This window comes from Cupressus sempervirens, chromosome 3, assembly GCF_028749045.1.
Source record: "Cupressus sempervirens isolate cs-2001-9-10 chromosome 3, ASM2874904v1, whole genome shotgun sequence".
Classification (NCBI taxonomy): Eukaryota; Viridiplantae; Streptophyta; class Pinopsida; order Cupressales; family Cupressaceae; genus Cupressus; species Cupressus sempervirens.
In genome coordinates, this window is record NC_143120.1 from 320929728 (window position 1) to 320955226 (window position 25499).

General features: G+C 34.5%; 1 protein-coding gene across 2 annotated transcripts in view; it reads right to left on the minus strand.

Moving 5' to 3' along the window:
* The window catches only part of LOC149566284 (NAD(P)-binding Rossmann-fold superfamily protein), a 206992-nt gene that overhangs the window by 62808 nt on the left and 118685 nt on the right, over window positions 1-25499 (minus strand). For both annotated transcript variants that reach the window (XM_089819692.1, XM_089819691.1), the window contains exons 8-9: window positions 10570-10695; window positions 10257-10306 (exon numbers count right to left, since the gene is read on the minus strand). In XM_089819692.1, the coding sequence (XP_089675818.1) occupies window positions 10257-10306; window positions 10570-10695 (176 nt within the window). The remainder of the gene's footprint in view (window positions 1-10256; window positions 10307-10569; window positions 10696-25499) is intronic.

Here is a 25499-nt window from a genome sequence, read left to right on the forward strand (position 1 = left end):
TCTATTGCCTCTATGAATTGCTCGGTGGCGTGGATCTATCTAATCTATTATACCTGCCAAACCTGATTGTACAATTCTTCTTGTAGCTTGTAATCGATGCTTCCACTAGGGAAGTAAACAAATACATATTGAACTTCTGGTCCTGCATTTTGTCACCACAAAATGTTGGTAACAACACAAAACTTTTTTAAGTGTTTCACATATCTCTAAGTTTGAATTTGATATTCAATTGTTTAATGTTGATCAATTAATCGAGTTCAATTTGTATATCAAATTGTTTACTGAAGGCTTACATTAAGTCTTTTTCATTTTTCTTTTTGTCGAGCCTTTGCTTGATTTATTAGGCTTTCATCATCCTTTTCTTTGCTTTTGAGTTTGCGTTTGTTAGGTTTTTGTCCTTTGGTTTTGCTCATGTCATGGTTTTCATTTTTTCCATTCGATTTGGTCTAACCTAGAGCGTAATCAGAGTTGTTAGTCAAGAGATATGGCTGTTTTAATGCCTCAAAAGTGGACCTTTTGATGAAACAGCACGAATTAAAAATGTCATGTTATATTTTCAATTTGACATTCACTTTCTAGAAAAATAACTTAAATTCACTTTTATGTTATGTTTTTAAGTTGCTTTATCATTTAAATTTTCACTTAAAGTAACTATAGTGAACTTTATGTTATAATTTTAAGTTGAGTTACTTTTTGATTTTTCACTTAAAGTCACTATATAAACTATATAATTTCATTTTTATTTTTATTTTTAAATCAAATGCTCATTTAAATGTTACTTTTTAAATGATATTTATCTGTTATATTTTAAATATGATATATAAATATAATTCTTGTCCCATTAAAGTAACATTTTATAGAAATTAAATGGATATATGTTTGTTAAATGACTTTAAGTCATCAAAAGTGGACATTTTACATGCCACTGCATATAAAGTTCAGCTTATAAGCATAGCACTATCAAAAGTGGACCTTTTTGGTGTCATTACATCAAAAGATGAGTTTTTGTGTCATTGCATCAAAAAAGTGAGATACAACTTAAAATATGCATTGCACCCCAAAAGGTCTGATTTTGACCTTATGCATGTTTTAAAATGTGTTATGCACTCCAAAAGGTATGATTTTCTTTGTTGAGAATTTTTAAAATATGCATCTCACCCAAAAAGGTCCGATTTTGATGAAAAGCATATTTTAAAACATGTTGTGCCTCCCAAAAGGTCTAATTTTGGAAGAACACATGCATTTGCTCTCCAAGAACCCGATTTTGCTCATTGTGAGAGATTTACTTGGTGGATTTGCATGAGATCATCCCCATTAGGGTCGTTTATGCTTGGCAATGGATTTTCTAACATCCAAAATGGATTTATCTTGCTAAAAAACATTTTTTCAAACTCATTCCAAGGGCACATTTTTGGAAAAATCTTCAAAAAACATCATTTCTAGCTCAAGTTTTGGCTTTCTAAATGTTTTACATTACATTGTGACTCTGGTGTTTAAAAGCCAAAATGATTTTGTTTCATGCCTTTTATGAATCACGTTTTTGCTTAAAATGCCTAGAAAATTGAGGTTTTAATTCACTTTTATGCGTTTTGAAGTTACTTTTTTGCATTTGGATCCATGTATTGGCATTTGGGGAAGTCGTTTTTGCATTCAAAAGTAAAAAATGACTCAAAAACATGCATTTTTTGGCCACGGTTTTGCAAAAACGGCCCATATTTTTGCATAAAAAAGTCATGTTGCATTTCAGCCCATACATTTGGATCAAGAGGGGTCGATTTTGAGTTTTAATGCGTGCTCTTGTCTATGGAGACCATGTTTTTGGCCTTCTACTGTCAAATTCAACCATTGAATGTCCATTACATGCAAGTATGGAAAAAGTCAAAAAGTTGTTTGAAAATCCAGATTTGAGGGAGAATTGCTCTTCAAGTCTATAACACTTGCTATTTTGGCTATTTAACCTCCAAGTAAGTGGAAATTTTCAAACTTGTTCATCAATCCATGCTTATCTTGCTATTTCCATGCACATTATTGTTTTATGATTTCCAGTTGTTAAAATCGATGCCATGGAAAGTTCATTTTTTTCTTTAAAAATGAAGAAATTGTTCATTTTATTGTTTTGGTTTTTCCCAAATTTCCAAACTCGAATTTGTGTGTTGAAGTGCATTGCATCTTGACATGTTTGAGTCACTTTCCAAAGCTACATTTTTGTGTGTTGAGTTTTTGTGTCGTGTCCTTGCTTGTTGGTTTTCTCCACTTTGCAAAAGTTACAACTTCTTTCCCAAAACTTGTTCTTGTTTCACTTCATGCGAAAGCATCATCACATTCCACTTCCATTTTCCATGTCACAACACTTTGCATCTCATCTGACAAATGCGATTACATGTTTTCCATCTCATTCACCATCTGCACATGCATGTAATCCCACTTTCCCCTTCCATTTTCACTCATCTCACTTTCCATATTCACTCGCATGACACGATTATACGAAAAACCTTACATGTAATTGCATTTCAAAGGTCTGATTTTGATTAAAAGTCACTTTTTGAAAAGTCAAAAAGATGTCATTTTCATCTTTCATGCACTTTGACTTCACCTTTTCACCTAAGATGACTATAAAGTTCATTTTCCCTCAAACTTCATTCAATTTTCACCTCTCCATATGCATGCATGCCTCCATGAGCAAATACATGATTTTCCGTTTGTCACATCTTTCCATGCTTTGCACCTCATCTTCCATTCGCACTTACATGTAAAAGCTCGTCCACCATCCGCCTTTGCATTCCATCTCATCCTCCATCCCTTGTTACATGTTGCACTTACATGTAATCATTTTTCATGCAATAACGTCTTGAAAACCCCAAGTCACATTTGAAAATCAGCAATCTCCATTTGCACGTGTTCCCATGCGCCAAGCACTTTACTTCCAAAAGAAAAAAAAGGAGTTAAAGGTGCTGATGGAAAGTTATTCCAAGTTTACTTCCGAACATCGTCAAGAAGGTTTTCAAAGTGTCAGAGAATCCAGAATGTGTCAATCTACAAAGGAGAATTCACCACAACTTAAGCGAGAAAAGCTTGATCACATCAAGTTTTCAAATGACAATGGACAATTCAGCAAAGCAAGTCAAGTTATCCAGAGACGTAACATTGTGATTATCAAGGTGAATGAAGTGACACAAAATACACGAACTCCCAATCATGTTATCATCTAGGATAGCATCACCAAGTTCAAGGCCTTTCAGGACAATCCCTAGGATTGTTTCAATTCTCTTTCGTCTTTCTTCTTTTTCTTCTTTCATGTCTGTAATAGAAGAGGATGTATTACATTAAAATGTGTAATTACATGTAATGCGAATTGCAAGTGCAGTTGCATGTAACCCAATAATTTCTCTCATCAGTTAAACAAGGTCAAAGTTGGTTGAGTTGCTCCCACTTTCTCCTCCATCTTTTTCTCAACTCCTGTGTCTATATAAAGGAGTGCCCACTCATTGTAAAAATAATCTTTTGTTGTATGAAAGAAAGCTCTGCCACATTTGTGCAAGCATAACTTTGATTGTGTACTACAAATTTGAGGAAAAAGTGAATAAAAGAAGCAATTGGATTCAAAGCTTCAACTAGAAGAAATTGTGATAGAGCAAATTAGAAGCTTTAACTATAATTTGTGCCTATTTTCTTGATTCATGTTATTATTGTGTGTTCAATAAAAGAGCATAGTGATTTAAGAATCAATCAAAGCCGAAGCTTTGACTGCGAGCGGTTGTGGAAATATATAGCTAGAAGCTTTGTCTGTAGCTTATACTTCTTTCTTAATTCATAAAATAGTTAAGTTATTTTTACTTTTAGGAGTCTTTGTGCCCTAATTGTAAAACTTTTCCATATAGAAGTACGACCAGACTTAGAGCCAAACCGGTATATTTTCAACTAGCCTTTGAGTTAGTGAAAGTTTATTGGTATCACTATTTCCAACTCTTGATAGAAGTGTAGTTAGAGATTCACTCTACCCATTACTTGCTCTACGACTAAGTGGATTCTTTCTTGAAAAATAAGAAGAAAGGATATTGGTAACACCTATTTTATAAAATCTCTCGACTTCTTGCTCACCTTGAGTTGATCCAAGAAACAATGAGAAGGGGGAGCCTTCCTTTTAAGGTAGGCAAGACTTTGTCTCACATGTTGTGGCTGGTCATCCTATTTTGCAACTAGATTTTTACCCAAAACTGTCAGTTGCAAAATATCCACCCAACAGAATTAGTCTATGGCCAAGTTCTATTTTTTACATAGACATGGATTGTAGAAATTGTGATTAAGGTGTAGCCAACAAATACATTTTTCTCTATGGTAAAATGTTCTGCTTTCTTTGCATTAGAGGAGCCAAATACAACTCTGTCGTAGTCGACCCTTCTTTAATGGTTTCATTTAAACTCTCTTGTCATTTCTTGTAGATGCATGATTGTATTCCCTTAATTATTTTTGTATCTTATTTCAATAATCATAGTTGAGAACATGATGTGTAGTTGTTGATACCCATTGTTCACTAAAGAACTAGAATATCACATAATGTGAAAACCCCTAGCCAGTTATAGTTCAACAATTAAACCATGACACATCAATTGCCTTAACTAATAAGAAGTTTTGACATTTTGTGAAATAGTTGGCAGACTACTGTTAACACTCTATTAATAATGTTATAAATCTTAGTCACCATATTAGAAGTTGCACAATCACTCACGATTTTAATTCATTTCAGCAACTTCAAGAAATTTAAAATGCTGATATATGGAAATCAAACTGTAACCACATTGCTCTTTATTTGCTTTAAACATAAACCAGATTTACATATTATTAATTAGCACTTGGATTGTGATAGAATTTGACTAGTCATCCCACACTCTTGTCCTTTTTATCAATCAACGTTAGCTCTTCTTTACCAACCTACAACCACTGATATTGGTTGCTCTCCAATATGAAATTGTGCTCCTTCCAGTCATGAAATTGTGTTGCTTCTAGTCATCAATTAGAAGCCCGAAGTTTGGAGAAAATAGGTCAGCCACAAGTGAGGGTTCTCACTACCAACACGTGGCTCTTTGAATATGCTACCACACATGTCAATTCAGCTTCCAAGATGTAGAAAAATAAATGCAAGACACAGTGACAATCACCTGTAGTCCCAAGATGAAACGCTTGCCTTAATATAGCACAATGCCCAAGCTCAAAACGCAGACCTCAAAAAATTAATAAAATCTCCCTCTTTCAGAATTTTACAGGTTACCAAAAAATTCAGATCACCACAATATCAAATGCTCATAATCCGACTCTACAAATTGCTATACAATAGCAACAATTTGCCACAATACTCAAAGATGGATCCCAGAACTTTAATGCCAATCTCCCAAACACAGATAATGATAGATAGGAGATTTGACTAATGAAACCACTATACATCAGCAATGACTTCAAACATCAGAACTCAGAGACCCTTATACTTCAGCAAGGGCTCACAATTCAAAACTTAGAAAAAAACCACAAAGGCAACAAAAGAAAATATAATTTCAAGCCTGCATTTCCCAATGAAATGAGCTCTCATTTATAATACTTCATTGGCTAAAGTTTCCTAGAAAACTCCACTTCAGAAATTGTGAAAGTTTTCCAAAAGAACTCAACAATAGAAACTTTCCAACACACTTTTTAGAAATATCATTTAATGTCATTATTATAATAATAATAATATAAACATTATTATAATAATGCAACTTAATAGTTAATGAATATATAAGAGCTCAAGCAATTATTAACTTTATTTACTGCAGATGATGACCAACTGCGGAAGCCACCCACTACACTGCCAAAAATAGCAACTGCCAAAAATAGACCTACTAAAAATAGTAAATCTATAGTTGGGACCCCCAAAACACCCTGTCAGCTCATGAGGGTCTCTATTATGAGCTAACTCCATCAACCACGTAGACCTACCTCTCTAATGAACTTTGAGCCTAACTCTCAGACGTTTTCTTTAAATTTATAAGGACACCTAGCCATGATTTTCGCCTTTAGTGTCCCATATTCACTAATTGTTTCATGTCTTGGGTGTTTTGTAGTAAGATTAGAAGAATAGTCTATAAATTGAAGAGTTTCAGATTTGTCCTTAGTGTGTGTCACGGCTTCTATTTTGCCTGGTTGTGCATTTGATAATCCAGTAGTGTTTTTTTTTATTGGTTAATTTGTTTTCTTAAATTGTCTTGGTCAGTAATCATGTTTAAACAGGGTGCAATGTTTTCCCCTTTGGATAAGATTCATTGTTGTACCCTTTATTCTTTTTTTAGTTCTGCACTTTTACAGTCCGTTTGTGGGTTTCTATTACCTATATAAACATTAGCAAAACTACTGTAGAGAAGATTTAAGTTAATAATATTTTCCATTTAGTTTTAATTGTTGACACAGATTCTCTTAAACTAAAATTTGTTTAGGATTAACCTTTATTTGGTTAAGAATAACTTTTACTGAATAATGTAGGAATTCTAATAACTTAAATTATTACATGAAATTACGTTTGGCATTTGAACAGATTATTTGATGGTTCAATTTTTTATTTTCTGGCTCTCTAGTATTGTTTGGGATTTTTCATAATTACATAATAAGCGACTTAGATAGTCATTACCTTAAATTTCTGAATTTATAGATTAATATAGAATTATCTAAATTGATGTTATTAAGAATTTAAGATACACCACTTCATTATTGAAATGTTGCGGCATAAATGGGAGTTTTTATTTGGTGACATAAGCGCATGGATCAAATCATTATCATATATTATTTCAGTAGAATGTTTATAAAATTATCGAGGAATAATATTGAAATTGTCTAGTTAGAAAATTTGGTATTATACATATGTATTATTCAATGCTGAGTTCATGTTAAACATTTTGCTTATCTAAGTGTTTAGTTGATTCTATAGTTGGAGTATATGTGTTAGCCTTTTATGTTAACAATTGTCATTTAGCTAGTAGTTTAGATGCTTGATAATAATATTGCCTTCAAATAGTATAAGAGAGAGTTGAACTTATTAAGAAGATGTTACATCTTTTCTTATTATTATTTCATTATTAAATCCTTTATTTTAGTTACACCACTTTGTTTTCCATATGTCGAGAAGGGAATTAGATTCTATGAAATAGTATTGATGGAAATTTATTTTGTCACTTGAATATGCATCTTGTACACATCACATATCCTATGTGATGGATCTATGATATGATTATTAGGGTTATTAATTGATTGAGATAAGTTTGATGTTATGAAATGATCTTATAATTTTAGTGTTTGGAAGAGACATGTTACACAATCCCATTACTCCTCTAGTTTTTCTTGTATAGACGTCCTCAATGCTGGGTTGGGTATCTTTCATGTTAGAAGAGATTCTGAAGATGCTTAACAGCTTCGTGGTAAGGATGAAAAGCACTCCTACAATATTCTCGTCCTTTGTGTTCTTGAGCAAGTTTTCAGATTCAAGACATTACGGTATTCATGTAACCAGCAGATGATCTCTTGGGTATAGTGCTTAATCAGTTGTTGGATCTTGCTAAAACTATTATCTGAAATGTTTATCTTGTTTTGTCATGCTTGTATATATATATTAATTCTTTTAATTAAATAGATATTATATTTGTTGACTGGTCAATGTGCATATCAACCTTGACTCTTGTAGACTTTTCTGCATTTTATGGAAGTTGCTTATGTGGCAGTTGTTTTGAAGGTACAGTCCTTACACCAGATGAGTTGTACAATTTAATGGCTGCAAACGGTGGCCTGATTTGAGTTTAATTGAAGATAAATGTATGAGTTTTTGCTTTACATAGCTGGAGGTCATCATATGTGTGGGCTGCAATCTTTCCATTGCAAGCTGTGATATTCTTAAGGACTGCCATGTCTTTTAAAAATGCCTAATATTAAGATCAGTGGTAGCGATTATATTGAATGGATATGTGTATAAGGAAAGGGCACAATTATGTTCCTCAGTGCCACCCAAAACAACTCCAGACTTCATCATAAAAGAGAATTTCATTTCCCAGCAACAGCATCATGTGGGGTTTCTTCATTAGTACCTGTGATTCATCTTGGAGAATCCATGTTGGCTGCAAATCACTTCCAGGTTCTTCTAAATTCGTTCCAAATATTAATCATCAGCATAACATTGATATTTGTAAATCCTTGTTTGGAAAAAGAATTAATGAACTTGACGAGGGGAACTGCATTGGAATAGGTATTATGAACACTCAATGAATAGTTATTTCTCATTTGAAATTAGATGCATTTGTATATGTTTTAAAATTGCAACAATCAATTAAATGCAATCAAAGAAATCCCAAAACATTCACAAAAAATGGGATCTTGGCAATACACGACAACTGTTTGACAAAATGTCAGACATCAAGATTTGAGTTTCCAGGAGGAAGAGCCGACAGGGTTCATAAAATATTCAATTGCAATTATGTTTGGCCTGAGCCTGATGCATTTATATTAGAAAAGCATTATTATTAAGGTTAAATATAATGCTTTGCTTTAATGTTATTTTAATAAATTAAAAGGGACTTTATGATGGACACATAAGTGAGGATTATAAGGTGATCTTTAACATTTCATTTTAATAATTAATTTGGATACCTAAGATGGAGAGATATGTTAAATAAATTATTAACTGAAATATTAAAAGATTGAAGTGAAAGCATATTATCATGTTTCCCAGGATTATTTGGGTAGAGGAAATGAATAGATCTCGGGCACTCATTTCCATTCATTCACAGGAAAATCATTTTGGAGAGTTCTATTTCATTCGTCTTGTTTGCAAGATTTGAGAGATCTGAAACAAGGATTTGCTGGTTCGCTAAAGCCATAGCTTTTTAAGGATGAAATCCTTGAAAGAGAATAGTGTTTTCAGGTGTGGAAGATCACCCAAGAAGACTCAAATTCATAAGTTCATTTAGAGGCTATAATAATGCTTCTGGATTCAATAAATCAAAGTTTGATCAGATTTTCAAGAAATTGAAAGAGATGGGATTTAAATTGCAGATTGGAGGCATTAAAGGTTCCCCATTGTTGTCTGTACTATCTCCGAATCAGCCTGTACCTTTGCAAGGGCCAACATGGGTTTTTGGAATGCCTTTTCAAATCAGATTCAAACCCTAAATCAGGCCATACTAGTCTTGATCAGCAGTCGTCCATATTTAATCAGCAAATCCATCTTTCTAGCTGGTCATTTGGGTTTTGTGTTACCTAGCAACTCTAGACATTGGGAAAAGAGTACTTCCTTCATATTTTCAGTTTTGTAAGCATTGAATCTGCTGTTGTTTCAGAACATCAGAACCTTACAGTCAATACCAGTTGATACATCTTGCCTTATGAATACGTTCAGTTTTTTAGTTAGATATTAAATGTAAATAATATTTGTAGGTTTGGAGAAGTTATTTATCCTTAGTAATAGGAGCTGTTTATTTTTATATTCCAGTATTAATTTTCACTGTATACAAAGAATATCAAAAAAATATGAAATTGTAAAAACACACCAAAAAAAAAGTTAGAAAGACATACTCCAAAAAAAATTCAGATCAGGGTAGGAAATTTCAGCTAGTAAAATTAAATTCAAATAGTTTGGGTAAATTATTTTTGTGTCAAATAAAATTACCGTATGTAACACTGACTTTGGAAAGAGGCCTGAGGCATCATTCTGTATGAGTCTAGGATTTGGGAACCATATCAAAATGTATTTGCTCATTGCATTATCCTAGTGAAAAGTTGAATTTATGAATGTAAACCATGTTGGCGTGTATATATCTTTCAGATTATAGGGACAGAGATTTCATGGGCTTCAATTAATTTTTGCTTAGGTCCCCTTGAGAAGGTGACGTTAACTGCAAATTTAACATATTCTGAAATCTTTAATTCTCAGATATAAATAATAAATTCAAAATTCCTTTTCAAACTGATTCCTCCCTCAAACATTAAAGTCTGCGCGCACACACACACATGCAATTTTATTCTGAGACTTTTTAATTATTTTCTTGATCATCAATTTTATATCTGTTGTTTTTATCATTGGGGTAACTCAATCCACAAAGCATATATTCATACTAAAAAATCAATCTGCACTGCACAGTAAATTATTCAAATTTTGACAGTGCTTGAGGTAAGTACAGACAGTTGAATAACACAACAATTAAGAAAATAAAAAAATTATATATATTTGGCCATTAATCCTACATATGTACCTTTGTTCGGATGCTAGCAAATCCTCCATTGTTTTCTGTCGAAACATAACCTACACATAAACACTAACATGTTTCATTTAACTAAAACCAAAATAGCTTGAAAGGAACTGCATTTCACATAATTTTAAGCTCTTACTAGGGTTTCCATTACATAACTTAAGAAGTAGACCAATTTTCAGAACAAAAAGATAATCTATAATCTTCCCCAATTTGTTTTTATTAAATACAAAAATTCAAATAGCTCAAATTGAATTGTGCTTAACATATTTGAAGTAGACTATGTTTCAAAATATAGCATTAATTTTCCACAAACCTTTAAAAACACCAGTTGCTCGACCATCTTCACTGCCAACTGAACTAATCTGGATAGAGCTTTCACTGACACCTCCCATAACAACATCGTCTAGAGAACCCCAAGCAGGACCAATGGGGATATTATCTATCCACAAAATAGAACAAACAAGAATATGTGATATACACCTCTGGATATCATAAGATCAAAAAGCATGTATCAAATATAGCCATCACAAACAAGGAATTCAAAAGAAAAAGGAAAACACAATCTTTGTTGTTCGACTAGTGGAGTTTTCTATGATCTTGTTTGAGGATTTAATAATTTAAACAATCTCCAATAGGTATCTAAATTTGTCTTGTGACAATGGAAAGAATGGTCTACTACATTTTTCACTAAAAGATGTCTAGCACATTTTTTCTTTAACTGGAAATCAATGTTAGAAGAAAATGATGTTTGTACAAGATTTAAAATTCTATTGGGACCTTTTTTATTGTTTTTAGGGTAACTAAGAATATATTTGGCCAAAAACCAGTTCTAAGGATGAATAGACCCTAGTCCTAAATGTGTTTTTACATCCACATTCGCAAAGTTTTTCGAACTTGAGTCACCCTCTTTTCAAATGCAATGCTTGACAATTACATCACACCCCTTGCATGGCCACTAGATATCAATGTTTGTAGAAAACGCATATGAAGTCCTGCAATTTCATGCAGGCATTTTGATGGACATAAGTTTATCTATGATTTTTATGTAAAACTTAAGATTAAACATTGATAAATCAAGTTGATTCAAAACTACTCACAACATCATTTGTTGCCACTTGAAGATACATGACCATAGTTCCAAAAATCGCCATGAAATCGCCGAAATCGTGATAAGATTCATGGCTCCCGATTTTTTTGGAATCGGAAATCGCTAGTGGCGATTTTTTCCTGTGAATCGCCAAAATCGGCGATTCATGGCAAAAATCGCCAAAATCACCATCGTGAATCTCCAGAAATCGGCCGCGGCAGCAAGGATAGAAAATTCAATTTTTTTTAAAAAACACATGTTTTATTTGCTTTCTAAATTGACTTTCCTCTTTTTTATAACCCTAAAGAGCCTTCTATTTGCTTAGTATGAGTAAAAGAGAGGAAGAGTGAGAGAGAAGAAGAGAAAAGAGAATCCATAGGTTTCCAACCGGCAAGAAGGAAGAGCACCAAAGAGATCAGAAGTCCATCTGGGGAGGCCATAAATTGCATTGGGAGCATTAAGGAGTCAATATCAACACTCCTCAACTCATTTGCTTGAGCTGGAGCCTTGTTTTTATATTTTGTTAACAGATGTTGATACTGAATCATTGATAGACATATGTTTCAAACTTTCATGGATCTTCATCTTAGATTCTTACATACATTTATGATTTGATGTCTTATGGATCATCTTACATACATTCTATGATTTAAATCATTATGATCATTTGATTTCTATTTACTTCAGCTAGCCTACAATTTACATTTTAGATAACATAGTTACGTATGTGATGGATTTTATGTTCCATGTTTATGTATGTTAAGTTTTAACTTCTATTTGATGATGTTATAGTGTGCTTAAGTTATATTCAATAAAGGGTGCATGAAATAAGTTTTAAATTGTTAAAATCTTTAAATTTAAAGGGTTTTTTCAAATTTGCCGATTCATCGCCGATTCATTGCTGATTCACGATTCGATTCGGCCTTGCCGATTCCGATCCAATTCCGATTCACGTTTCTTTGTACATGACAATGCTCATAATATATGGGAAAGTTTTCTAGAATTCAGGCACACATTTTAATAAGGCAATTCAGCCCAAAAAGTAAAAATATATCATTATGTTCGCTCAAAGTATCCAAAGAGTTAAATTCGTACTTTGTACTTCTTGAGTACTCTATTCAGAGTATTCTACCCTTTTAAAACACATTAAAATTGTTTTTCTCTTCTTTTTTTCACCTAAACCCTAAAGCAGCCCTTTACAAGGCAATTCAACCTAAAAAGTAAAAGCATATCATTGTTTTCTCTTTTGAGCTCAACTCATCTTGTCTCCATTTTGGCATTTTGAAGAGCAGATGTTTTTTTTTTTTTTTGGAAAGGTAATCCTTCATGAGTGACAAATAATTTCCACAAACAAGATTTAAGCATCTAGCATAAGCATTTAACTCTATTCTTTAGTCTTTTAATGATTTTTTTAAGATTTTGGTGAATGTTTCTAGTTTGTGATAAAAATAAATTAAAGTTCTTTTCAAGTTTTTCTTTTTAGAAAAAAAGTACAAATCTTGCATTTATTAGTTTTTTCTAATTAAAAATTATATAATTTCTTATAATAGCAAAAAATAAGATTGCAAGGTTGGTCAGTAGTCAAAGTTCAATTGGTGTGGAAGGAAGCAAAAGATTCAAGATCAATAAAGGATCTCCCTTACGGAGACATATCACATGGATTGAACAACTTCCAAGGGGTAGGGTATATATTTGAAAGTGTAATTTGTGTAATGTACAATTGACTAGCTCATATTATGCAGTGAAACTTCACTTTATAAGCCATTCTAGGAAAGAGAATGGAATGTGTTGAAGCTTAACTAGGAATGGGTTGTCTACTATAGAAATAGTGGTATTCATAAGAGAACAAGAAGATGTTGATAAAATGGTTGCATGAGGAAAACAAGAGGTTATCCATCCATGGAAAAAAATTAATGAATTTACCCACTTATACAACAATAGACTCCCAACATACCTTCTTGAATATACTCTATACAAAAGTCAAAGATGAAGTAGAAATTCCCATTCACAAAAGAGATCTAATGGAGATGGCATTTAAAATGAAATCAAAAGATATTGCTGATTAAAAGATTGCATATTGCATCTATGCTAATGATCTTCCATTCAAATTGGTGAGATAGCCATACTAGTGGGAAATGTTGTTGACAAGAAATGGTGCACCTCCTAGTTTCCTAAGTCCTAGGTATCAAAAGGTGTATACCTCCTTATTGCAAAGAGAGAATAATTTTGTAGGACCTCACTAAAACCAATTAGAGATTTTTGGATTGAATAAGGTGTTTCTATTGTTTTTGATAGATGAAAAGATTGTAAAAATCATCCATTAACACATGTTATTACGGTGTACCCCAAAGGGGCAATGTTTCATAAGGAAGTTGATTATGAGTGGCAAGTGAAAGATGCAGACTTCGTTTCCAAAATCCACATTGAGTCCATAGAGATTGTGGCTCATGAGAATGTGGTCCAAGTCATTATGGGCAATGCAAAAAATTGTAGGGCTGCAAGTGCTTTGGTTAAGCAAAGATATGAGCACATCTTTTGGGTACCATACACCACCACTACCTCAACTTGATAATTCAAGAAATTGGCACTCAAATAGAGTGAGTGAAAGAAATATACCAAAAGGGTGAGGAGATACAAATGTTTGTGACAAACCACCAAATGTGAGTCATGACAATGTGGTCTAAGTTATAATGGACAATGCAAAAAATTGTAGGGTTGCAAGTGCTTTGGTTGAGCAAAGAAATGAGCACACTTTTTGGACACCATACACTGTCCACTACCTCAACTTGGTGATTCAAGTAGTTAGCACTCAAATAGAGTGGGTGAAGTAAATATACCAAGAGAGTTAGGAGATACAAATGTTTGTGATGAACCACCAAATATCATAAGCAATTTTTGGATCTTTCTTGAGATTGGAAATGTTAAAGGTAAACTTAGCTTTATTTATGTAACATTCAATATATATATATATATATATATATATATATATATATATATATATATATATATATATATATATATATATATATATATATATATATATATATATTGTAATCTTTTCTTGATGTGTTATTTATGAATTTTTAATGTGTCATAAACTAATTATTAACATGATCCTAGGTTGCAAAGACCTAGTTTGTTTCTCATACAATTGTTATGAGATGACTTTTGAAGATGCAAGATGCATTTGTTCAAATGGTTATTGTCAACCAATGGGTTGTCAATCAAATTCAAAGAGGTCCCAAAAGGTCAATTCATTGATTTTGGATGACAATTAGTGGTTTCAATGGAATATGTATCAAATTTCACCAAGCCTATCCAATTTGTTGATACACATGCACCATGCTAAGGGAATATCTATGATGGCATTGACATGATGATAGAGAAAAAAAAGTGTCAATACAAAAGAAAAAGACCCTAAAGAAACCTTTTTCAAATGGATGTAATCAATCATTCTTCATCTTTGGAACAAGATTTACACCTTGCATATGCCCTATTTCCTAGGTTCTACAACAACGAGGTACTTTCTGAGCCACAAAGATTACCTACATATAGGTTGAAGTTGGTAGGTACAAGTGGGAATTTCTATGGTGCTCCAAAATTTTATTGTAATAATATAATTAAATTTATTTATTTATTGGTCCTAAAATTTAAATTATATATAATAGAATAAAGATGACCTTTAATTAATTACTTTAATTAATAAATGCCAGGCCCAAATCAATAAAGTGAAAGTTGTATTTGGGATTTTGATTGATTTATGTATATCTCGGGCCCATCATTTATTTTGGTCATAGGTGTTTGTCGTCATGTCGGCACTTGTTGTGCACCACGGGAGTTTTCTTCCAATGGGTATTTATGATTGGTGGGTAGGATATTTGTGGCATGCAACTTGGATTATTTCTTTGTACTACGAATTTCTATTAGCGTTTTGCTTATCTCACCATTTCAGAAGTGAAAGATCTTCATTGGTTGGCTCTTGTGGTTTCGGTGGGATTCAACCCTCACCCTATTCCATTCTATAATACTTTTGCTCGGATGTGAAAAATCTAAGCACCATCATTATTTGCAACTATAATTTTATTTGGTTACCAATTGATGATCTTGGTGCACACAATACATTGTTCATTTTTTGAAAGTCTTCTCTATTGTTGAATCAAGGCTATTGTTAGTACTTCCTATTTCCATTGATTGTCTCTGTAATACTCTTTTGCACATTACCAACACTACGACCCTCCAACAACTCATATGAACAGTTTCATCTACCATCGTATAGTCCATCTAGAAATCCATACAGACTTCATATTCACCATACGACACCCTTGGATTGATATCATACAGACAATACAAACTGCCTCACCTCCAAAAAAAAATCACCTCCGGACAAAGATCACCTTCGGAACGTTACCAATTGATGATCTTGGCGCACTCCATACATCATTCATTTTTGGAAGGTCTACCCTATTGTCGAATCAAGGCCATTGTTAGCAATTCCTATTTCCATTGATTGTCCTATGTAATACTCTTCCACACATTAACAACCGTGCAACCCTCCAACAGCTCATACAGACACTCTCATCTACCACCTTACGACCATTCCAACAATCCGTACAGACTTCATAATCACTATACGACACCCTTGCATTGATACTATATGGACAATACAAACTGCCTCACCTCCAGACCGAGATCGCCTTCGGAATATTACAATACTCTCTGTCTCTTGGGATAACATACTCTCAGTTTCTCGAGCAACATACTCTCAATCTCTCAGTCTAACATACTCTCAATCTCTCGAGCTGACATATTGTCAATCTCTCAGGATAACATATAGTCTCTCGGGATAAGAGTTGGCAATTTTGCCAACCTACTGAGATGATTGAGAGATTTTAGGATTTGGATCACACTATGGCACTCAACAGAAAAGCAGAGTGGTGGTTGAATGCACTACAAAAGATTGCCAAAGAGCTAAATGAGGGTGCTGATATTACATTAGACATATTGAAAGTATGTTTGTGTAAGGTGAACCAATTACCTTCAAGATTTATACAAAGAGTCCTTTCATGGATTAAAGATGCCTTATGTCAACCTAGGCATTTGAGACACCATGACAAGGGGAAAAGGCTAATAATTGCAACATGTCTCAGTGAGGTCTTGAGAATTTCGACTCCTTGAGTATCATATGATGATAAAACTATGATAGAGATCGTGCATTTGATCATTGACAACTTTCAAAGCCTAGATAACATCAGTAGTGATATTTTTGGCAGGAAATCTACAATCTTAGAGAATTGTCCTAATGTCAAAGTGGTTAAACTCCTCTTAGATCTTGAGTAGCAAGATTTGGTCCATGATATATTTCATCACTTCTTGATCACCATCAAGGAAGATCATGGTACTAAGGTTTCTGTTGCTATGTAGAGCCTTATGATTTTGTGCATTGAAGAGATGGATAAAATATCCCAACCTATAATATCTATGTTATGAGTTGTTCGTAATCTAGAATGTGTCCCCTCTATAGCAACATGTAGATTGGTCAGTCATGTTTTCAAGCATTGTGAAGAAAAAACTAATATCTCATTTGCACAAGTAGGAGAAAATGGATGACAACAATAAAGATGATGCATTACATGAGAAGAATAAATGCATAATTACAGGGCTGCTCCAAGAGGATTTGCTAAATCTTTTTGCTACACCAACATGGGGAGAACACCTAGAAAATGAAGAGGTTGTTTAAATGCATCTTGTGAAGACAACATACACAGATCAAGTTGTGCCCATCACCAAAGTTGTGCCTGAGGCTATCCTCATCATCAAGGCTGTACTTGTCGTCAAGGTTGTGTTCATTGTCGAGGTTCTATCAATTGCCGAGGTTGTGTCCATCGTAGAAGCTATGTCTGTTATTGAGGCTTAATCTATTATCGAGGTTGTGTTCATCATTGAGGTCATGTTTGTTGCAAATGTCATGTGTCTGTCACCGAAGCTATGTCCATCGTCGTGGTCATGTTTGTTGCCAAGGTTGTGTGTCCGTTGTTGTGGTTGTACCTATCTCTAAGGCCACATCCATCACCGACGCCTTGTCCCTCCTTGTGGTTGTGTATGTCATAATGGTTGTGTCCCTCGCCAAGTCCATGTCCATCATCATGGTTGTGTATATCATCATACTTATGTTCGTCGTCATCATTGTCTGTCATTGAATCTATGTCCATCACCATCATTGTGTCTATTGTTGTCACTCTCATCGTATCTGTCACCTAGTCTGTGTTTGTCACCATCATTGTGTGCGTCTGTGCATCATCATTGTGTTCGTCATCGTCGCCAAGTCTGTGTCCGTCGTCAAGTCTGTGTCTTTCACCATAGTTATGTTCATCACCAATTCTGTGTCTATCAGTCATTGTGTTCATTGTTGTCACCATGTCCGCTGTGGAGTCTGTGTCAATCATTCCATCACTGAGTCTATGTTCATCGTCAAGTCTATGTCTGTCATCCTTGTGTCCATTGTCGTCATTGTGGCTATGTTTGTCAACATCATCATAGTCGTCATTGTGCCTGTCGTCGTCATTGTGATTGTCTTTGTTGGGTGGATATTTTGCAACCGACAGTTTTGGGTAAAAATCCAGTCGCAAAATAGGATGACCAACCACAGCATGTGAGACAGAGTCTCTCCTACCTTACAGGGAAGGCTCCCCCTTCTCACCATTCCTTGGATCAACTCAAAGTAAGCAAGAAGTCGAGAAATTTTGTAAAATGGGTGTTACCAATATCCTTTCTTCTTATCTTTCAAGAAAGAATCCACTTCTTTGTGAAGCGAGTAATGGGCTGGGTGAATCTCTAACTACACTTCTATCAAGAGTTGAAAACAGTGATACCGATAACCTTCACTAACTCAAAGCCTAGCTGAAAATCTACCGGTTTGACTCTAAGTCTGGTCATACTTCTATATGGAAAAGGTTTACAATTAGCGCACAAAGACTCCTAAAACTAAAAGTAACTCAACTATTTTGCGAATTAAGAAAAAAATATAAGCTACAGACAAAGCTTCGAGCTATAAATTTTTACAATCTCTCTTGGTCAACGCTCTGGCTCCAATTGCTTCTTAACTCTTTTCTATTCAATTCATGAGATACAATTACCAAGAACACAAGATAACATGAATCAAAGATAACTTAGATAAATTATAGAAAAATCTTATAATTCATGCAAGCAACAATCTCACTTAATAAAAGTTAAGTCTCAAATGCTCCTTTGTATTCACTTTTTCTCAAAATAGTGCTTACACAAACAAAGTTCTACTAGCACAATTTCTCCAGAGCTCTTTTGCATAAAGATAATGATGATTTTTACAATGAGGGGGCACTCCTTTATATAGGCACAAGAGTTGAGAGAAAGGTGGAGGAAAAGGTAGGAGCAACTCAACCAACTTTGACCTAGTCTAACTAAAAAAGAAAATATAGGGTTACATGCAACTACATGTGCAACTCGCATTACATCTTTTCATATACATGCAACTCGCATTACATGTAATTATGTTTTTTTTATGCAATAAATCTTCTCCAACTAGAAATATGAAAGAAGAAGAAAGAAGACGAAAAAGAAGTAAGCAATCCTAGGGATTGTTCTGAAGGTCCTTGTACTTGACGATGCAATCTAGAATGATCACAATATCGGATGTTCCTATACTTTGTACTGCTGCATTCACCTTGATAACCATGGTCTTGCATTTTTGATAACCTCTGACCTTGATGAGTTGTTCATTGTCATGTGGAAACTTAATGTGATCTAGCATTTCTCACTCAAGTTGTCATGAATTCTCCTTTGTAGATCAGCACAAACTAGAGCCTCTAACACTTTGAAAACCTTCTCGATGGTGTCCAGAAGTAAATTCGGAACAACTTTCCATCAGAAACTTTACCTCTTTATCTTTTGAAGTGCTTAGCGCAAGGGAATGCCTGCAAATGGAGATTGTTAATTTCCAAAATGATTTGGGCTTTCAAGATGTCATTGCACGAAAAATGGATTACATGTAAATGCAACATGTAACAGAAGATGAAAGGTGAGATGAGATGCGAATGCACATAGAGGATGCAATTCACATGTAAGTCCGAATAGAGGATGAGATGGAAAGCATGGAAAGATGTAGAAACATGTATTTGCTCATGGAGGCACAAATGCACATGGAGGGACGAAAATGAAAACTGGAAGAGGGATAATGGGTTTTATAGTCACTTTATGTGAAAAGGGGAAGTCAAAGCACATGGGAGATGAAAATGACATCTTTTTGACTTTTCAAAAAGTGACTTTTAATCAAAATTGGACCTTTTGGATGCAATTACACATAAGGAATTTCGTGTAATCGTGTCATGCGAATGGATGCAAAAAGTAAGATAAGTGAAAATGGAAGCGGAAAATGACATTACATGCAAGTGTGGATGGTGAATAAGATGGGAAATATGTAATCGCATTCCTGAGTGAGAGGTTAAGTGTTGTGATATGGAAATGGAAATTGGAACATGATGATGCTTTCGCATAAAGTGAACCAAGAACAAGTTCTTGGAAAAGAACTTGCAATTTCTCCAAGTGGGGAAAACCAGCAAGCAAGCACAAAGCACAAAACACAAAAGAAAAACATACCTTTTGAAAGTGACTCAAACATGTCAAGATGCAATGAACTTCAACACGCAAATTCAAATTTGGAAATTGGAGAAAAACCAAAAAACAAGAAAATGTACAATTTCTTCATTTTTGAAGGAAAAATGCACTTTCCATGACATTGATTTCAACAAATGCCAATCATCAAGCAATTACATGCATAAAATCAGCAAGCATGAATTAAAAGCAAGAAAGAAAAGTCCACTTACATGAGCCGAAAATGAAGGAAAAAGATGCTCCAATGTTTGAAAAAATTTCCAAAAATGTTTGAATCTTTCAAACTTTCACAAATTTGAATGGGAGAAGGCAGCAATCAAGGAGAAGTTCAAAAAAGATACCAAAATGTGCCCTAAAAACACTCCAAGATCCAACATTTTGAAGAACACATGCTTGGCACATTTTTAGCAAAGAACGTGTTTCTCCATGATGTTAGATCAAAACGTTTTGGTGTTTAAACACCAAAATATGCATCAATATGTAATGCAATCCCAAAAAGAAGCCATATTGATTTGCTTTGGATTCAAAACATGAAGCAAAAATAGATTTATTTGCCGATTTCTCCAAAAATGTGCCCTAGATGGGAGCTTTCAAAAACATTTTTTAGCTTGCTGAATCCGTTTTAAATGCAAGATAAATCATTGCCAATCAAAAACACCTCCAATGGAAGAAATCTCATGCAAATCCATTGAGAAAATCTCTACTTATAATCAAAAACGGGTTTTTTGGAGGGCAAAAACATGTTCTTCAAAATCGGACTTTTTGAGTGTTATTGCATATATTAAACCATGTTTTTGGTCAAAATTGGACCTTTTTGGGTCACTTGCATGTTTTAAAATATGTATCTCATCAAAATCACACCTTTTGGGTGTTATTACATGTTTTAAAATATGCTCATAAGCAAAATTGGACCTTTTGGGAGAGGATGCATATTTTAAAATGTATCTCACTTTTTAGATGTAAAAGCATAAAAACTTCACTTTTGATGCAATAGCACCAAAAAGGTCCACTTATGATGGACTTTTGATGTAATGACATCAAAAAGCTCCACCAAAGTGAACTTTATATACAGTGACATTTAAAATATCCACTTTTGATGGATTTTACATTTAATTGCATATAAAATGTCCACTTTTGAAGACTAAGTTATTTAATTCACTTAAATTTATAAAAATGTTACTAAATAGGCCATAAACAATATTTATCTATCATATCTAAATATATAACATATAAACATCATTTAAAAAAAACATTTAAATAAGCATTTGATTTAAAAATCAAAAATTAAATTGGAACTATATAGTTATGTAGTTACTTTAAGTGAAAAATTAAAAAGCAACTCAACTTAAAATTATATATAAAGTGCACTATAATCGCTTTAAGTTAAAAATTTAAAATTAAAGTAACTTAAGAACATAACAAAAAATGGATATAAGTTATATTTATCAAAAAGTGAAAATAAAAAATATAACATCATATTTTTAATTCATGTTGTTGCACCAAAAAAGTTCACTTTTGAGGTACTAAAATGGGCATATCTCTTGACTGACAACTCCGATTGAGCTCTAGTTTAGACCAAATTAAAGGGAAAAACAAAAGGCATGACATGAGAAAAACCAAAGGACTAAAAACTAACAAACACAAACTCAAAAGCAAAAAACGGACGATGAAGGCTTCAAAAATCAAGCAAAGGCTCGATAGAAAACAAAACGAAAAAGACTTGACGAAGGCCTTCAATAAAATGATATGATATACGAATTGAAATGGATCAATCAGTCAACATTAAGCAATTGAATATCAAATTCAAGCTTAGAGAAATGAGAAACTAGCTTTAAAAAGTTTCGTGTTGTTACCAGCATTTTGTGGTGACAAAATGCAGGACAATAGTCTCCATCACTATTGTGCGTCTGTCATTGTGGTTACATTTGTTGCAGTGGCTACTAAAAATGTTCTAGCTTAAATGACTTCAATCATGGAAAAAAGAAGTGGAAGAGAAGGCAGATATGGAGTTTGAGCCTTTTCTTAGTGGGACACCCACTAGTTCTTACACACATGATGAGGGACATTTTTCTCGGAGTCGTGAGGTAATGCCTGATTTGTTTAAGGACAGTCACATTGAGTCTCATCATTTCCATGAGACAAGGGCTAGTGATCATGGGAATGTTGATGACATGATAGCCACCATTGATGGCATTCCCACATCAATAGACAACAACAAAGTTATTACTGTTACAAGTTCTAATTTTTATGACAACAATCCTATGTTTGAACCTATTGATGATAGGGCAAGTGTGGAGGATGTTGTGGGTATCACTATGAGTTGTGCCTCGCATGTTGAGTGTTAGTTTTGAAAATTGCATGGAAAATGTGAGTTCTTCAACTTACAACAACATGAGATATCAAAGAGTGTACAGCTAGAGGATGTTGGTATGATTAATTTGGGTACTACTAATGTTATCTACAAGGATGACTCATGTTGCGGTGAGTCTGATTTGTCATACGAGACTTTAGTAAATGATTTAGAGATGTCGTTAGTAGATGATAGGTCCCAGGATCGCAATTGACAAGGACTTATAGTTACATGGGTAGTGGAAGCATGCAAGGAGATTGATAAAGCAATAGCTTCTACTTATTCAGATGAGTTGTTCATTGAGGTACCCAGCAGCAATACCTCGGTTTTTTATGTGTCTGAGGATGATAGCACACATGATGTTATGTGTCATGAGATGAGAGATGCAGATAAAACTTCCTATCATAGTGCAATTTGTGGACCATAAAGCTTACATGAGATTCAAGGAGTTCAAAGGCACCTTGCGGCCAAGCAATTCAGGGTGAGTAGATAGGATTTGAGGCTATAGTTTCACATAGAAATTTGTAGCCATGGGATCACATGAGTGCAAGATACCAAGGTTCCTCCTGCAACCTTAACCTTTAATCCTCCATGCTCAACTGCACATATGCCTTTAATTAAACCTTGTTAATGGGATAATTGATTTAATATATCTCAGACCCATTTTTAATTTAATTGTTTCTGTAGGTAGTTTGGCCATCGGCTATCTTTGTACACCCTTGGAAGGTTTTTGCGGACAGGTATTCAAGCACGGCTTGTAGGTAGTAGTTAGGTATGCATTTTGGATTATTTTCTATGTACTGCGAATTCCTATTGGAGTTCTCTATTGTTCGCCATTTCGGAAGTGAAAGACCTTCCCTATTTGGTTTATCCAATTTTCGTGGGTTTCAACCCTCACCCTATTTCGTTGTCTATAACACTTCGCTCAAAATTGGCAAATCGGAGCACCATCTATTTGCGAATATTAATTGAATATACCTATGTTGAATTCCCATTATTTGGATATCATCTTGTTCATGGTTGTATTGTAGTAACATTGTATGACCCATCCCATATGGCCCATCCTATACAGCCCATCTTGTAGGGCCCACCCTGCACTGCCCCCACCATACGGTCCACCCTATACAACCCATCCTGTATGGCCCATCTTGCACGACCCATCCTGTACGACCTACATAACTTACCATATGGCTTGCCTAACTTATCGTACGACCTGCATACATATACCGTATGGGTTTATTGCTATTGCTCCGTACTTGGTTGTTTTACCTTCACCATACAGCCAACTTGGCCTACCATACGGCCCTTCAGCACCATGACATTTGGATTCCCTTACTGTACATCTAACCTCATCAATTTCATACAGTCCTTCCTAATTGCTTTCTGTAGCCACCATACAATAGCTCTATAGCTATCAGACACAAGCGTACAATCATTCCTAGCGAATAATTGAAAGTTTCGTGTAGGGTCGTGTGAGAAGGGAATCAGAATCTTACAAGGTGGACCGTACGGTGGGGGCCGTGCAAGATGGGCCATACAGGATGGGTCATGCAGAATGGGCCGTACAGAATGGGCCGTACAGTGTTACTACAATATAACCATGAATAAGATGAAATCCAAATAATGAGAATTGAACACAAGTATATTCAATTAATAACGCAAATAGATGGTGCTCTGATTTACTAGATTCGAGGAAAGTGTTACAAGCGACAGAATAGGGTGACGGTTGAATCCCACCAAAATTGGATAAACCAAATAGGGAGTCTTTCACTTCTGAAATGGCGAACAGAGACTCCAATAGGAATTCACAGTACATAGAAAATAATCCAAAATGCATACCTAACTACTACCTACGGAAACAATTAAATTAAAAATGGGTGCGAGATATACTAAATCAATCGGCCCATTAACAAGGTTTAATTAAAGGCCTATGGGCAATTGAGCATGATGGATTTGAGGTTAAGATTGTAGGAGGAACCTTCTTACCTTGCACTCATGTGATCCCACGGCTACAAATTTTCATGGGAAACTATACCGTGATAGATGATTTCTTTATCATAGATTTGGTTGATACTAATATCATATTGGGCATCCAATGGTTGGAAACTCTTGAACAGTAGACCCAAAGTTTCAAAAGGATGGATTTTTCATTTGAGGCTGATGGCAAGAAGGTGTTGCAAAGAGGAATGTCAAATAAAGGATGGAGAGAAGTCACAATCAAGAAGATGGAGGTTGTTTTTAAACATGATTTGATCCTAGGCGTTGCAAGTAAAAACATAACAAGCAACACCTTACCCCATTCCTTGGATAATTGGCGAGCCCATCGATTGGTCGAGTACTCCAAGAACACTTCCGCGTGTTAGTTGATGGATGGCTATATACGTGATGAATGATACAAAATTATTGATGAAATCATTTATTTCGACAGGAAGATCTACTTAGTACCTAACTCAGGACTGAAGAAGCTAATTACAGAAGGTTTCCTACAGCCGGATTTACATTTGCTTGAGGGCAAGCAAATTTTGGGACGAGAGGACTGTAATCTCCCCGTTATAAAATAAATATATTTAATCAAACCTTGTTAATGGGTCGATTGATTTAATATATTTCAGACCAATTTTTAATTTAATTGTTTCTGTAGGTAGTTTGGACATCGGCTATCTTTGTACACCCCTGGAAGGGTTTTCCCGACAAGTATTTAAGCATGGCTTGTACATAGTAGTTAGGTATGCATTTTGGATTATTTTCTATGTCCTACGAATTCCTATTGGAGTTCTCTGTTGTTCGCCATTTTGGAAGTGAAAGACCTTCCCTATTTGGTTTATCCGGTTTTGGTGGGATTCAACCCACCCTATTTCGTCACCTATAACACTTCACTCGAATCTGGCAAATTGGAGCACCATCTATCTGCGAATATTAATTGAATATACCTATGTTCAATTCTCATTAAGTAGATTTAATCTTGTTCATGGTTGTATTGTAGTAACACTGTACAACCCATCCTGTACGGCCCCCACCATATGGCCCATCTTGTACGACCCATCCTGCATGACCCATCCCGTACGACCTACATAACTTACCGTACATGCATACATAGACCGTACGACCCTTCATATCCCTACCGTACAACTTCGTTGCTATTGCTCTATACTTGGTTGCT